This window comes from Notamacropus eugenii, chromosome 5, assembly GCF_028372415.1.
Source record: "Notamacropus eugenii isolate mMacEug1 chromosome 5, mMacEug1.pri_v2, whole genome shotgun sequence".
NCBI lineage: Eukaryota > Metazoa > Chordata > Mammalia > Diprotodontia > Macropodidae > Notamacropus > Notamacropus eugenii.
Window position 1 is genome coordinate 405,192,436 of NC_092876.1, and position 14,964 is coordinate 405,207,399.

The following is a 14,964-nucleotide window of genomic DNA, read 5'->3' on the forward strand; positions in this document are numbered from 1 at the left end:
TAACAAACTTTCCAAGAATCATCACAAAGGGTTCTAAAACACACATAATTCGACCCTTTTATCTTAGAGAAGGAAGGAAACAGAGGCTCAAGATAATTGAGTGACTCACCCATGGTCGCAAAAGCCAGAAACAGGATTTTGAACCTATATTCTCTGATTTTAGAACCAATGCTCTTTCCACTGTACCACTTTATCCCAGATCCTTCCCTCTCACACCCATTCTTTTTTTATGTCACTCAGGAAAACCTGGATTCTTCCTAAATATACTGTATCTCTGAATACCCTCTCCAGTACCATATATTCTTTCTCTCATTCTCCATGAGACATTATTTCACCCTACCCCATGGACACCATATGTCTCTGATACAATAATCTACCAGCCTCTGGGTTATTTTTCTTCTTGTTCATCTTCAGGTTGTACTTTGGACCTCCTCTGCGTTACTCCAGCTCTTCATCCCAAAGCCTCTCAGTCATTTCAGTCATGTCTGACTCTTTGTCATTTGGGGTTTTCTTGGCAAAGACACTGAAGAGGTTTGTCATTCCCTTCTCCAGCTCATTTTGTAGATGAGGAAACTGAGGCAGATGGCGTTAATAGACTTGCCCAGGGTCACACAGCTAGTAAGTATCTGAAGTCACATTTGAACTCATGAGGACTGGCTCTCCACTGTACCACCCAGCTGCCCCTGAAGTCTCATTTTAACTCTGAAACTCACACACTGGAAGTATCTTTCCACTTCTTCTGAAGGGACATATCTTCCCAGAAACTTCATTTAATGAAAGTGCCCAGGTAAACTATGTCTCAATTCCAAGTAATACTTGTGATTTCCCCTATCATGCTCCCAGGTCTCTCCCCACCACCTTTTCAGCATTCTGTTAGGTACTGTTTCCCCACATTCCTTAAAGACAGGGACTGTCTTTCTACTTATATCTGCATCCCCAATGCCTGGCATAGTGTTTGTCACATAGTAAGCACTTAACAAATGCTTATTAACTGGCTTACTGGATGATTCAGTCAATTTTGCTCCTTTAACCAGGAATTCAGGAAGTGACTCCCAGTCTTCCTCTCCCACTCTGCCCTCATACTCAGAAATGTCAATATCCATGTTGATGTCCTCACAAACATCCTGGCCTCCCAATTCAACACCCCTCCTCAATACCCATAAGCTATGATTTTACTCCATCTCAATCACTCATAGAGATGTTTGTAGTTTACCTCTCACCATCACTGTCAATCATAACATTGCTACCTCAATGATCCTGACCTCAGAAACTCTCCTTTTTGATCATGACCTCATATCATCTCTCTCTCTCTCTCTCTCTCTCTCTCTCTCTCTCTCTCTCTCTCTCTCTCTCTCTCTCTCTCTCTCTTTCTCTCCCTCTCTCTCTCTTTTTCTCTCCTACTTAATGCTATTTTTCCTTCACAGTGAACCTTCAATCCCTCTGCCCTTCCTATTCTGTCCACTACCTCTGCACTGGCCTCACTTCCTTCCTTTTGACTGTCTTGACCATATAGATGACCACATCAACTATGAATTTCCTGCTAGATGGCTCAGTGGGTAGACTGCCTAGAGTGAGAAAGACTCATCTTCCTGAGTTCAAATCTGGCCTCAGACACTTACTAGCTGTGTGACCCTGGGCAAGTCATTTAACCCTGTTTGTATCAGTATCTTCATCTGTAAAATGAGTTGGACAAGGAAATGGCAAACCGCTCCAGTATCTGTGCCAAAAAGAAACCAGATGGGGTCATGAAGAGTCAGATGTGACTGAAAGGACTGAACAATCACTTATTGTACAGCTGGTCTTTCTTTGTCAAACCACAACCTCAGTTTGGTCCCACCTTCTACCTTCTTTCTTCTTCCTCTCATGCTATTATACCACTGGAGGAAGTCATACAAACACATAAACTTGGTCCATGAGAAATGTAAACGATCTAATCTCAACTGGATTCTCACTGCTACAAGTAGTCTTTTTCATTTTTCTGTGATTGACTATTATCATACTCTTTAAAGCTACAGCTGTGTCAAACCTTTTCTTCCTCAACCTCCCACATCTCCTTCTGCCATTACCTCTTTACTTGTGTGTGTGTGTTCGTCTTTCATTGCCAAAGAAGACCATGCCATCAGAGAAATAATGACATGACTTGCACCTGACTTTTTGTTTTGAGTGAGGGAGGGCTGTGCAGGTCACCAGTCTCACTTCTCCTCCAGAGCTATCTGAATCCAATGACCAGATATTCATCAGGATGACTGGAGATGAGCCAGGATGAGGCAATTGGAGTTAAGTGACTTGTTCAAGGTCACACAGCTAGTGAGTGTCAAGTGTCTGAGGTGAGATTTGAACCCAGGTCCTCCTGACTCCTGCATGGGTGCTCTATCCACTGCACCACCTAGCCGCCACCTCCTTACTTAATAAATAAATGAATAAATAAACTGAAGCTAGTCACAACAAGTCCCCTCTTGTCTTCTACTCTGTCTCAAAATCCCTTTATATTGTGCCTATTTTTTTGTCCAGTCTTGGAAGAAAAGGTGACTTTTCGTCTTAAAGTTATTAACCCCTCTCGTGTGTCTTGATTTCATCCTCAACCTAAAGAAATGACTTTATCATTCCCACTCTTTTTTTAATCATCTTTTACCCTCTTATGATCTACTGTTTCCTTTCTCAGTTGCCACAAACATGAGCAGGTCTCCCTATATCCTTACAAGATCTTTATTTCACTTTAGCAATCCATCAAGCTATGATACTATACTTCTTTCTTGTATAATCGAACTCTTAAAAGTCATCTAAAAGTCAGCTCTTAAAAGTCATTTACAACCTCTACTTTCTCAGCTCCAAAAAGCTTGCCATTCTGCTTGCAACTCTACCACTTAGGAGAAACTGTTCACTTCAAGGTTACCAGTCACCTCAACTGCCACATCGGACACTCTTTTCTCAGTTTTCATCAAACTTGACCTCCGTACAGCTTTTGGGCACTGTTTACCATACTCTCCTCCTGGATGTACTCTCCTCACTTGGTCCTTGGTTCTCATTCTACCTCTCTGACCAAGCCTTGTCAGTCTCTCTGCTGGATCATCCTCAAAGTATGTGCATCAACCAAAACTCTGTCCTTCTTTTCTCTCTAAACTTTCTCTTTTTCCATCTATTTCATCGATTCCAATCAATCTAATTACTATATCTGTGGCCTAGTTGTATGACCAAGGCCAAGCAGGACCTCAAAACAACTATGAATTAGAGAAGAAGTTTCTGATCTATAACAATACAGGGAGTTTTTCACACCAGGAGCTCCCAATACCATGGAAAACACATGCCTCAACCTTAATCCTTCCCCTCCCAAGAAGCAACAACTCTTAGATTATAAACTAACAGGGGGGTAGGGGAGAGGGCAGAGACTGTATCATATTTCATTGTTTTAGCCCAGGATCTAGGGCGGTCCTTTGCACATAGTAGGTGCTTAACAAACATTTGGACCATTGCATAGATGCCATTTTGTATGCGTAGCCCATTGAAATATTACATTTCCTACTTTACTTGATTGGCAGGCATCCTAGAGAAGTAAATAGATTCAAGAATTCTATAAATCAAGTCTCTCCTCTTTCAGACTCTAAGTCAGCACTGTAATAAAACGCTGTTCCGTTTGTAGGAAACAAATGTCTCCTCGCATAGCTGATTCAACACATTGTCACTGGTGGAAAAATACTGTGCACAATACATTTTTTCCCATTGATACTAATAAATAAAGAAGTGATTAACGAAAAAATTCAGATATTGCTGCAAGTTCACTATGAGAACTCAGTTTTCTGTGTCAGTACTTTCTCCTCATATCTGAGTAGGCTGAAGGGAATGCTGGTAAATGTTTAACAGCCAGCTCTCCAGGGTGGGGGCTGGGGCATGTGCACACTATACACTTCTAAGTTTAATCTGAATTACTGACATTTTTTCCAACACTTTCTTAACTCTAGACAGTCAACAAAAAGCTGTAAATCAAGCCATGATTTATAGCATTTTGATTTGTGAGGTGAAGATGTTCTCACTAAAAATTTAACAACCAACTCTTGAGAGCTGGATAAAGCTAACTCCAGCACACCCCTAGATAAGACAGCAGTAGCCTGACCAACCATACCATTATAATCCTAGTGTTACGTGGATAGACCCATAGGTGTCTTCTAATAGATCTGAAATAATTATATCAGACAACTACATTGTGTAGTAAATAGTGTCCAGGACCTGCAGTCAGAAAGATCTGAATTCAAATGCTGTCCCTGATACTGACCAGCTGTATGAACTGAGCTAGTCAACTTCTTTCAAACTTAGTTTCCTCATTTGTGAGAGAACACCTAGCATTTATACAGCACTTTGTAGTCTGCAAAGCATTTGACATACGTTACCTTCCAACTGAGTCTCATAACAACCCAGTTGGGGCATGTGCTATTATTATCTCCACTTTTTAGATGAGAAAACGGGCTGACACAGTTGAGATGAGCTGCCCAGGGTCACCCAGCTAGTAAGAAGCCAACGGTCTGTACTCTGCCACCCAGGGGCCCCTGGCTAATAATAGTATCTACCTCACCAAGTCCCACTGGAAGGAGCAAATGAAGTAACATATGTAAAGTGCTCTGCCAACGTTGAAGTGCTATGTAAATGCTAACTATTCTTACCATGCTACAACCATTGTTAGATTCGTGAGTTTTTTTAAAGTAAATTTTAAAAAAAATAACTTGCTTTCAAAAGAAGAGTTGTCTCCTCAAACTATGAGGAGGATATATACCATTATTTAAAAAAAAAAAAAAAGACTGCAGTTTTTCTTTAGAGCCCACAGTACATCATTCTAATACTGGAAAATCTTAGTTCCTTGAGAAGGTATCAAAATCTTTTGTACTAACTGTAACATATGTGATTGAGCTGGGGAGAGTTTTTAGTTTAAAAAAAATAATATTGGCCTTACCTACCTCAGGAGTTTGTCATGAAGAGCAGATGAGATGACATATATAAAGTTCCGGGGTTACAATTAAAAATGGGAGGAAATTGCAAAGAGGTCATTTTAGTATTGATGGTAAGAAAACCTTCTGAAAAACTTGAGGACCTGCCTCCCAAGCTGTTTTTTCTCTCTCCTTGGAGGTCTTCAAGCAGGTATGTTATAAACAAGAATTTTTTGTGTGTATGAGTTGGACCAGATGACTGAGAAATCCCTCTTAATTCTCAAATTCTGGGATTCTGTGAAGAATATGGCATGACTACAAAATGACATAATTATTTATCTGGCTCACAAACTGGTTCTTTAAGCATCTCTAACAAGGGTGTGCCACCAAAAAAAATAGTTTTGAGAAAAGGCAACACCATTAAAATGAGGGTAAAACCTCCCAAGGTGGCCACTTTGAGGACATTGTAATGGGTCTCTTGTTAGCAAAAGCTCCCTCAGTAAATGGACAGGAAAGGGGAGAACTGGATCATTTCTCCAAGCTCAGGTAAGCCTCAGAACCCCTCAATACTGGCGATTTTAGTTGATTTAGAAGCAAAAGTCCTGGTACATTTGTTAAAAGTGTCACCAAAGGGTTAAATCAGTGGTAAGCAGATAAATGTGGGCAAAAACTGGCTATGGTTCAAATAATGCCTCCCCTGAATGAGTGAAAGACCCTCACCTTTGGCCTTGAGATACCCTTACGTGAAGTGGATTGGAAGTAAGCATGGGCCCTCTGCCAGAGCTTTTCCCCTGAAGAAATATTTCTGACTGGAACTAACCCCAACCTTATAGGCCTTGCTTATTAGGGAAGGTGGGAGACAAAGAAGGGGAGGGAACTTAAGTGCTCCCCTCTCTGACCCCTATTCTCCACGTAGCTTAAGCACAGCTGGCAAAGGCTGATGGTTTAGGGGACCATCCAAAGGCAGCATATGTTAATGTATTAGAATTTATGTTCATGATCCCTCCAGGCGAGCAGCAAGAGTAAAAGGGAGAGGTTTCCCACAGAAGGTTTTCCTTGTGGGTGATGCTCATAACAGGAATAAACAGCTTTCAGAACTAGTCTCATCCAGTCTGATTATCTTGACAATCTCTAAAACTGTAACCAAGAATGATGGAGATATATAGGTATGTATATACACATATGTGCAGATATAAATATGTGTGTGTCTAAAAATATATATTACGTATTATGCAAATATAAACACGGATATATGTGTGTGCATATGTAAAACATGTGTATGGGTGTGTACACACATATAAATATGTATGCATCATACTATCTATAAAATATGTATGTACATATATGCATATATATTGTGTATGTGTGTGCATATATATACAAACGTGTATGCATCATACCGTATGTAAGTATATATACTCATATATATTGTATGCATATATGTATACATATATATGCACGCATATATGTAATGTGTGTACATATATAAAAATAAACATGTATGCATATAAATATATAGTTTAGCTTTTATATATGCACAGATATTTTTATACAGTATGTGTATATATCTCCTTTGGTACTAACACCAGTATACATGATTGATCTGGAAAGAGTTTTTAGTTTAAGAAAAGCAGTATACATGTAGCTTAGTTTTTATGTTGTTTAGCAAAGCGTGTGTGCGTGTGTGTGCGTGTGTGTGCGTGTGTATGTCTTTGTGTGTGCGTGTGTATGTCTTTGTGTGTGCGTGTGCGTGTGTGTGTGTGTGTGTGTGTAGAGTAGGGAAGCCATTAGTGGAGGAGGAGAGATTCAGGGCACAGGCCAGTGTGTTCATATTTCAGATCTGCCAGTATGTGATGGGTAGGGAAAAGGGGGATGAATGGAAGAGAAGGGAGAGGGGAAGTAGGGAGGAGAGAAGGGGAGAGACGATGCTATATACATGCACACACTTGTTTAGCTAAACACTATTTCTAGACAAAGAAGGCAAGTCTCTTGAGCACCCTGTGTCAACCTAATAATGTCATAGGTTTAAGACAATACAAATAATATAATTCCTATAGTCAACAGATCTCCAGGATAATCCTGAGTCTCTCCTTCCTCTCCTGGGTGGCAGACTATTTCTGGGAAGAACCACCTTTTCTCCATCATCTTATTTCCACTCCAATAAGATGTTCTTAATTTTCTCCACCTTCAAACCTCAGGCCAAATGAACTTGGAGATTGGTTCCAGGACCAATAACCTCATATAAAAATTCTTGGCCTAAAGTAACCCTCCACCTCAGTTATAATGAGGTTCTCTCCTCCCTCTCCCTTCTCTCCCATCCCCCCCTTCCCCATACTCATCATACACTGGCAGACCTGAAATATGGAAACACTGGCCTATGCCCTGAATCTCCTCTGCTCTAATCAAAGAGGGGGGAAAGAACTCAAAGGGGCATACCCCTTCCTTAAATTCAAGAGAGCCTTAACAGCAAAATTGACTTCACTCATAAAAACAGCACGAGCTGTCTTCTAGTCTATGACTAATTTATTCATGTGGTCATTTTTTCATTTTCTAAGATAAAGAAAAAAAGTAAGATAACTACATTAGGTTCGCCAGGGAGAGGAAAAAGGTGGATTAACTGGATAAGCAATTCTATTTCATGCCTTTTAGGTGCTGCTGATATCATTAAGAAAAAGAACCAGGATTCAGGTCTTTAAAACTGAGAGAGGCAGCTCCATTCAATAATAAATGGCATCAAAGAAGTTTCCGGAACTGTGAGTCACTCTGTACATGAGCGTGCCCTGCTCTCTTTCTCATCCAGTCACAGTTCACATCTGAAACTGAAGTCACCTGGGCTCAGGTAGGAAGGGCTGGGAGACACTTGGACTATTAACAATTTTTCTTTTTCAAAAGTCAATAGCCCAGTGCCCTCTTTACCCCATTCATTTGGGAGAGAAGTTCTCACCTTTCCATCTTTAATTGTCTCCTCCCTTCTAGAAAGATCCTAAACCTGCAGTCCTATGAAATGGTACTGTTTACCTGAGCCCTTCAAAGAAAAAACAGAAAAAAGAATTGCCTCACATGATGGCAAGATGGATTAGGTCCTGGAGGGGGAACCTTCAGCCCCAAGGGCTTCTAGGTCCTCAAGTGCAGCCCTTTGAATGAATCCAAACTTCACAGAACAAATTCCCTTAATAAAAGGATTTGTTCTTTGATCCATGTCCCCACAGGTGGAAAGGTGAACATAGATGATAATAACAGCTACCATGTATAGAGTGCTTACCATGTTCCAGGCTCGGTACTAAGCTCTTTACCACTATCATCTTATTTGATCCTCGCCATTAATCCCCATTTTAGAGATAAGGAAACTAAGGTAAAAAGAACTTAAAGTGACTTGCCCAAAGTCACATAACTGTCCAATATCTGAGGCTGAATTTGAACTCAGGTCTTTCTAACTCTAAGCACCGCCCTCTATCCACTATGCCACCTAAAAGGAGTTTTGACTTCTTTCCTGGAGATTTCTTTGGGTATGGTAGAACTGGCAAGCATAGGGCTCTTAAGAATTCTTTATCTCTGTAGATACACTGAAGCATTTAGGCACATGCTTTTTTAAAAAAATAGAAGATAAGAAATTGCTCTGACAAAACAAGAACCACGTTAATAACAAATTCTCCCACTCACTGATGCCCAGAAATTATAATGAATCATAGGATGTCAGAGTGGGAAAAGATCTCATAGATCCTTGAGCTCAGTCCCTTCTGTTTATGAAGCACCAAGGCAAAAAGCATTCATCAAGCGCTTCCTATAAGCCAGGCTCTCTGTCACTGTCTTACAGAAGAATAATAGTGAGCATTCATGTAATGTTTTAGGGTTTGCAGAACTCTTTACACGTATTATCTCAGTTGATCCTCACAACAATGCCCTGTGAGGTAGGTACTATTATTGTCCCCATTTTACAGATGAGGAAACTGAGGCAAACAAACCCCACAATTAAGTGACTTGCTCATCTTCATAGAGCTAGCAAGACTCCAAGCTGAGATTTGATCTTCTAGGTCTTCCTGAGTCCAAGTGCAACACTCTATCTATGCCACCCAGTTGCCTAGATAAATTTCTAATTAAAAGAGATAGAGGGCAACTAATATAACTCCTTTATGTTACAGATGGGGTAACTGAAGCCAGTTTGAGAGAGGCAAAAAGACTTGTTTAAAGTAGCAAAGCTGGGATGCAAACTCAGGTCTCCTTCTACTTCTCCATGTCTTCCCCAAACCTGTCTGAAGATCACAAAATTATGAGGTGCACTACTATGATTTAAGGCATGAATGGCATGAAAATGCCCATATGGATGCCTATATCCATGGAAAGAATGATATCAGGTCATTTAAAACCTAGTCTGAATCAACCAATCAGATCCTTTCTGGAGAACAGATTGGGATCCCGAGAGCAGAGAGAAAACAGAGGTACCCAGAACTCTGCGTGAGGGCTCCTTGCTACACCCAGAAGTCTTAAAGGAACAGGTAGGAGTGCACTGCAAATTTCACATTTCTTGTAGGGCTGGCTCTACATGGAAGTGAATATTTCCCAAACATTCTTTTTATATCATGTCACTGAATACTAGAGCCCATAAAAAATACTCTAAACCAACCATTGGAGTCCCACACAGGCTGGCTCCTGTGTACAAGCACAAACACTCCTATAAACCTGGGAAGACAACCCCCCTCCCCAGCCCCCACCTCCACACAGAGTACTCTGAAATGATGAAACCCATGTTTAGGGCTGATGGGCTTGTTTTTCTTTGTTCTGTCTTAATTTTCAAATATTTTATTTATTTCATTAAACATTTCCCAATTACATATAAAGAAATTTTTTAACATTTTAAAAAATTTTGAGTTCCAAATTCTCTCCCTCCCTCCCGCCCCTCTTCCCCCGTCCTTGAGAAGGCAAGCAATTTGACATCAATTATACATGTGAAAGATGTGCACTTTCTTTACTGGAATAGAAGAAATGTCATTTAAGCAGTTACACTCACAAGCAACTTGACTAATTTCCCCCAGTCTTGTAAAATTTGGGAATGTAAATAGGGTGATATTTTGTTGGTCAGTTTGTTGGTTTCAGATTGGAGAGTAGCCATAAACACCACCTACCACAGGTGGCTCCTGAACCTTCAGGTTCCATGGAGTCATCAACAACCTTCCGGATCTGTGCCAATGTATTTCGGGCTTCCTCCAGCTCTCTCCAGATCAGATATACATCCTCTCTGACTCCGGCTCCTAAGATGGGGGATACACAGAACTGAGCAGTCAGCTGAGGCAATATGAAGAAAATACCCCAAAGAGCTAATTTTGACTGAGTTTAAGTTTTAAGAACAAATCCTTTTATTAAGGAGACGTGTTCTGTGAAGTTTGATTAAGTCAAAGGGTCGCACTTGAGGACCTAGAGGGCCACATGTGGCTTCCAGGCCAAGTTTCCCCACCCCTGCACTAGAACTTGAAGGACCTGAGTTAATAGTACTTTTATTAATAGTATTGGTAGAACAGAGATCTTTTAATGTATGGAATAGATCAACTCCTGCAAGGTTCTGGTACATTCTTCATGTTCAGGCCTAATTTCCCTAATCACCTTTACGATAAATTTCATCCCTATGGAAAAGCTCAAACCCCTTGAATTCCACCTTAAAGAAACAATGACCATTAAGAATGGAAAAATAATCATTCTCTGATGGAAATATTGATGTGGATCAAAAGATTGAATCTGAAAAATACCAGAAACTGGGGCCATGGCTGTGGGAGCTGATGATGCAAGGGAGATGGAATGGTTTTGTGATTTATCTGGATTTCTTTATTATTTTATTTAGCTATATTTCCACAATTGTGAACTACAAGACCAGCTTAACACTTCTAATTTAATTATTTTTATTATGAAATTCATAACTATCCACAAAGGTGACCAAATAAATAGACAAAACAAGGAGCAAAATCTTACCCCTAAACCTAGGTTTTACACCAGGTGGCAGGAGGTTGCCATAAGGAGTCAGGAAGGTCTGAGTTCAAATCTTGTCTCTAACGTGCTATAGTGGTGTGAACTTGTTTTAATTCTTCTATGCCTTAGTTTTCTCACCTACAAACTGAAGTGGTTGGAATCAGTGACCTATAAAGGACCCTTCTCTCTCCAAATCTCCCATTCTACGTATTTGTTCTTTATTTCTCTCCAGGTCTTCTAGAAGTTCTATCACCTTTGAGCCTATTTTCCTTCCTTTCTTTTTCCTTTTTTCACAGAAACACAGAATTTTAGCATTGGAAAAGACATCAGGGTCTCCTAGACTAATCCATACCTGAAAGAAAAGTCTACTATAATATAGTTGGAAAGTGGTCATGAAGTTCTGTTTGAAGATCTCCAATAAGGAGAAAGAACCCACCATCTTCCAAAGAGCTATCTGTTCTACTTCCTACCTCTAAACCTTAGGAAGTTTTTACAATATCAAGCCTAAATTTGTGTCTTTGCAACTCTCACCCTTTACTCCTGGGTCCATCCTCTTGGATTAAACCAAGCAAATCTTATTACTCTTCTATATGACATCCTTTTAAATACTTGAAGACAAGCATCATATTCCCCCTGAGTCTTTTCTTTCTTTCCTTAATATAATGGCAATCAGTGTGTGTATAGTTCTGGTGCACTGATCTCACTCTACTAATCTTAGTAGATTCTTGTTGACTTGACTTGACTTGAGTTATAAGAGGCAATAAGGCATAGTGGACAGTAAAGTGGTTTCCTCCAAGCCAGAAAAATCTAGAGGTAGACTTCCCTCTGACATATCCTGGCTCTATGATCCTGGGCATGTCTCTAAAAAATTCTATAAGAAGATGATGTTGAGAAGGTGCCAGCCTGTATTAGCTCTCTATACCAATGAAAGAGTCCCTATCAGTCTGTCCATGGTTCCTTATCTTTTTCCAATTATCTTTTGTTTGTTTTTGCCAGTTCTGTGTTTTCATGTTAAGAGACTTATGTGAGATCTGAACCTAGATCTTCCTGACTCCAGTACTAAGTTCTCTATCCACTCTAGCGTATCGTTTCTCATTTATCATTTTCATGGCACCATAAAATTCTAGCACATTTTGTTGTTCAGTCTTTTCAGCTGTGAATGACTTTTTGTGACTCCATTTAGGGGTTTCTTGGCAAAGATACTGGAATGGTTTGCTATTTCCTTCTCAGTCAATTTTATAGATGGGGAAACTGAGGCAAACAAGGTGAAATGACTTACCCAAGGTCACATAGCTAGGAAGTGTCTGAAACTTTATTTTAACTCAGGAAGGTGAGTCTTTCCTCCAGTACATTAGCATACTATATATAATTTATCCAGCTGTTCTTCAGTTATTGGATTGCAAGTTGATTCCATTTTTGCTACTATGAATAGAACAGCTATGAATATTTTGGTACAGGCAGCCCCTTTTTCCCATTTTATGATGGGGAGGACTTAGAATATTCACAAAAGAATAACTGCTTCAAAAGGTATGATCAGTTTTATGATCCAATAAATGTATTTCTATGCCATTCTCCAAAATGATTGTACCAATCAGAAGTTCTATTAACAAAGCAGTGTAACACCTGTTTCTCCACTAACAATGGATTTTATAAGTTCTTTGTATTCTTCCCATTCTAGTGGATGAAAGGCAGTATCATAAGTCTGTCCAAGCTCATATTGCTCTGATTATTAGAGAATATAAGCATTTTAATTTGGTTATTATTTCCTCTTTCATAACTTGGCTTTTCCTATCAATTGTCCACTGTTCCATTGGGGAATGTGAATTATTATTCTTATACATTATCTCACTGTAGCTTCAGGATATTATCCCTTCAGTTGGCATATTAATTTCCAAAAATGTTGCCAATCTGTTTCATGTTTAATTTTAGAGGTAATTGCTTTTGTTATACAAAAGCTGTTTCTCTTTATAAGAGCAAACCTACAAATTTTGTCTCCCTCTTGACAAGTAACTGCCCATTCTTCCTAGAGATTTCTTTCACCCCCCTGGTCCTAGTCTACAAACCATTTTCCCCAAGCCTCTGTTGCCCATTGCTTAGCCTAAAAAAATGGTTTGCTTCAGTGCTACACACAACAATCATTCTCAATTTTTTACAAGAACACTAAGGGATTTAGCTAAGAAGAAACTTGACTGATCCCCAGATGACATGTAGCTATCCAATTTCTGGTCATAGACATAATTTTCCTAGTAATATGACCTGCTCTCAGGTTTCCTTGGTGTAGTTCTGGTCCACCACAAAATATTCCACAATCCCGGCTAAAGTTAAAACCCTGTATTTTAGGGAGCCATACTAATGACGCAAATGTAAAAAAATATCAACCACTAAGGTACTGCTGGGCAAAATAGAAGAAAATGTTTTTACTTGTAGTGAGAGAGACAGAGACAATGAGAAAGAGAGAAAGGGGAAAGGGAGAGGGGGAGAGAGAGCGAGAGAGAGAGCGAGAGAGAGAGCGAGAGAGAGAGCGAGAGAGAGAGCGAGAGAGAGAAGCAAAAGTAAAGGGAAAATAAAGTTTCTCCCACTTAAAGGTTAGTCAAATTAGAAGAAAGAATATTAATAGCTTCAACTCAGAAAGAAGGAAGTGACAAGCCTCAGACACAAAACCTGTCCACCAAGGCTTTGCAGCTATCAATAGCTTGGGGAATGAAATCTTGCATGAATCCAGCTCTATACAGAAACACTAAAAATATAAGCACTTTCCTGCCAAATGTAATCCTTAAACCCACAGCTCTTTCCCATTGCAGTGACTATGAGGCTGGTTTACATTTGGCTGCTAAAATGCCCTGGTGTTAAATAGCAGTCTACTCTTTAAAAAAAAAGTTTCGAATGCTCTGAGATTTGCTTTCTCTCATGGATCCACTGAGTAACAGCTTAAGTAGGAGGAAGCCATAAGTAAATATGAAAAGAAAACCATCAGAAGAAATGAATTATAAATCCCTGAGGGCAGTAGTGACAAGCTCTCTCTCCAGCTCTCAGCCATTCATCAGGTATGTGTAAGATTATCTCTTGGCTCTCTCAGTGTTGCTACAGCGTTTGAAAGGCCTTAGAACTTCTGAAAAATATTGTCTGGGAAAGTCTGCCTGTTTCTCTCTCATGTTTTTATTCAGAATATACTTGATACATGCCTAAGCCACCCTCATAAAGATTTTATAAAGATGTAGAAAGCAGGCATGCACAAAAAAAACCAAGCAAAATAAATAATAAAATGAATTATGGAAAGACATATGAAGTGTTACAAAGCTATGTTAGAAGACCTGGGACTGTATATACATTGATTATGGGGGAAGGAAGGAGGGAGGGAGGAAGGGAGGGAGGGAAGGAGAAAGAAACAAAGAAAGGTAAAGAGAGAAAGAGAAAAAAAGCTTTATAACTACGCAAATGGTTGTTATTGAGTTGTTTTTAGCCATGCCAAAATCTTCAAAACCCCATTTGGGGTTTTCTTGGCAAAGATACTGCCATTTCTTTCTCCAGCTCATTTTACAGATAAGGAAACTGAGGCAAACAGGGTGAAGCGACTTGCCCAAGGTTACCCAGCTAGTAAGTGTCTGAGGCAGGATTTGAAATCAGGAAGATGAATATTCTTGACTCCAGGGCTGGTGCTTTCCCCACTGTGCCACCTACCCCAAATGGTTATAGAAGAAAACACAAAACTAACTTTTTATCTCTTCATTTATTAACTTGATTTCAATTTCATAAAACATGACAAAATATTATTTGGATTTTTTTCTTGATTAAGCTATAGATGATTTGAATTAAATGGTTTAATTTGTAAATGTACCCCATATTTGGTTCAACTGTTGGTTTCATTCAATGTAAATGTTGTTCTTATAGTACAAATAATAAATATTATAAAATAAAAAACTATTGGGCCAATAGTTGCTAATGTTTTCTAGGTCACCACTTTTTTTTTTTTTGTCAAAATACTGCTCATACTCTTTTCAATCTATGAATACCTCAAAATCAGTCAACAAGAATTTATTAAATACTATGTGCCAAGAACCATGTTAAGAAGTACTGGGACTACAAAGAAAGACTCTGC

General features: G+C 39.4%; 1 protein-coding gene across 1 annotated transcript in view; it reads right to left on the reverse strand.

Annotated features, from left to right (window-relative positions):
* VWA3B (von Willebrand factor A domain containing 3B) overlaps positions 1-14,964 on the reverse strand; it is a 214,758-nt gene that overhangs the window by 133,221 nt on the left and 66,573 nt on the right. The window contains exon 9 of the mRNA XM_072614594.1: positions 10,034-10,159. Within this exon, the coding sequence (XP_072470695.1) occupies positions 10,034-10,159 (126 nt within the window). The remainder of the gene's footprint in view (positions 1-10,033; positions 10,160-14,964) is intronic.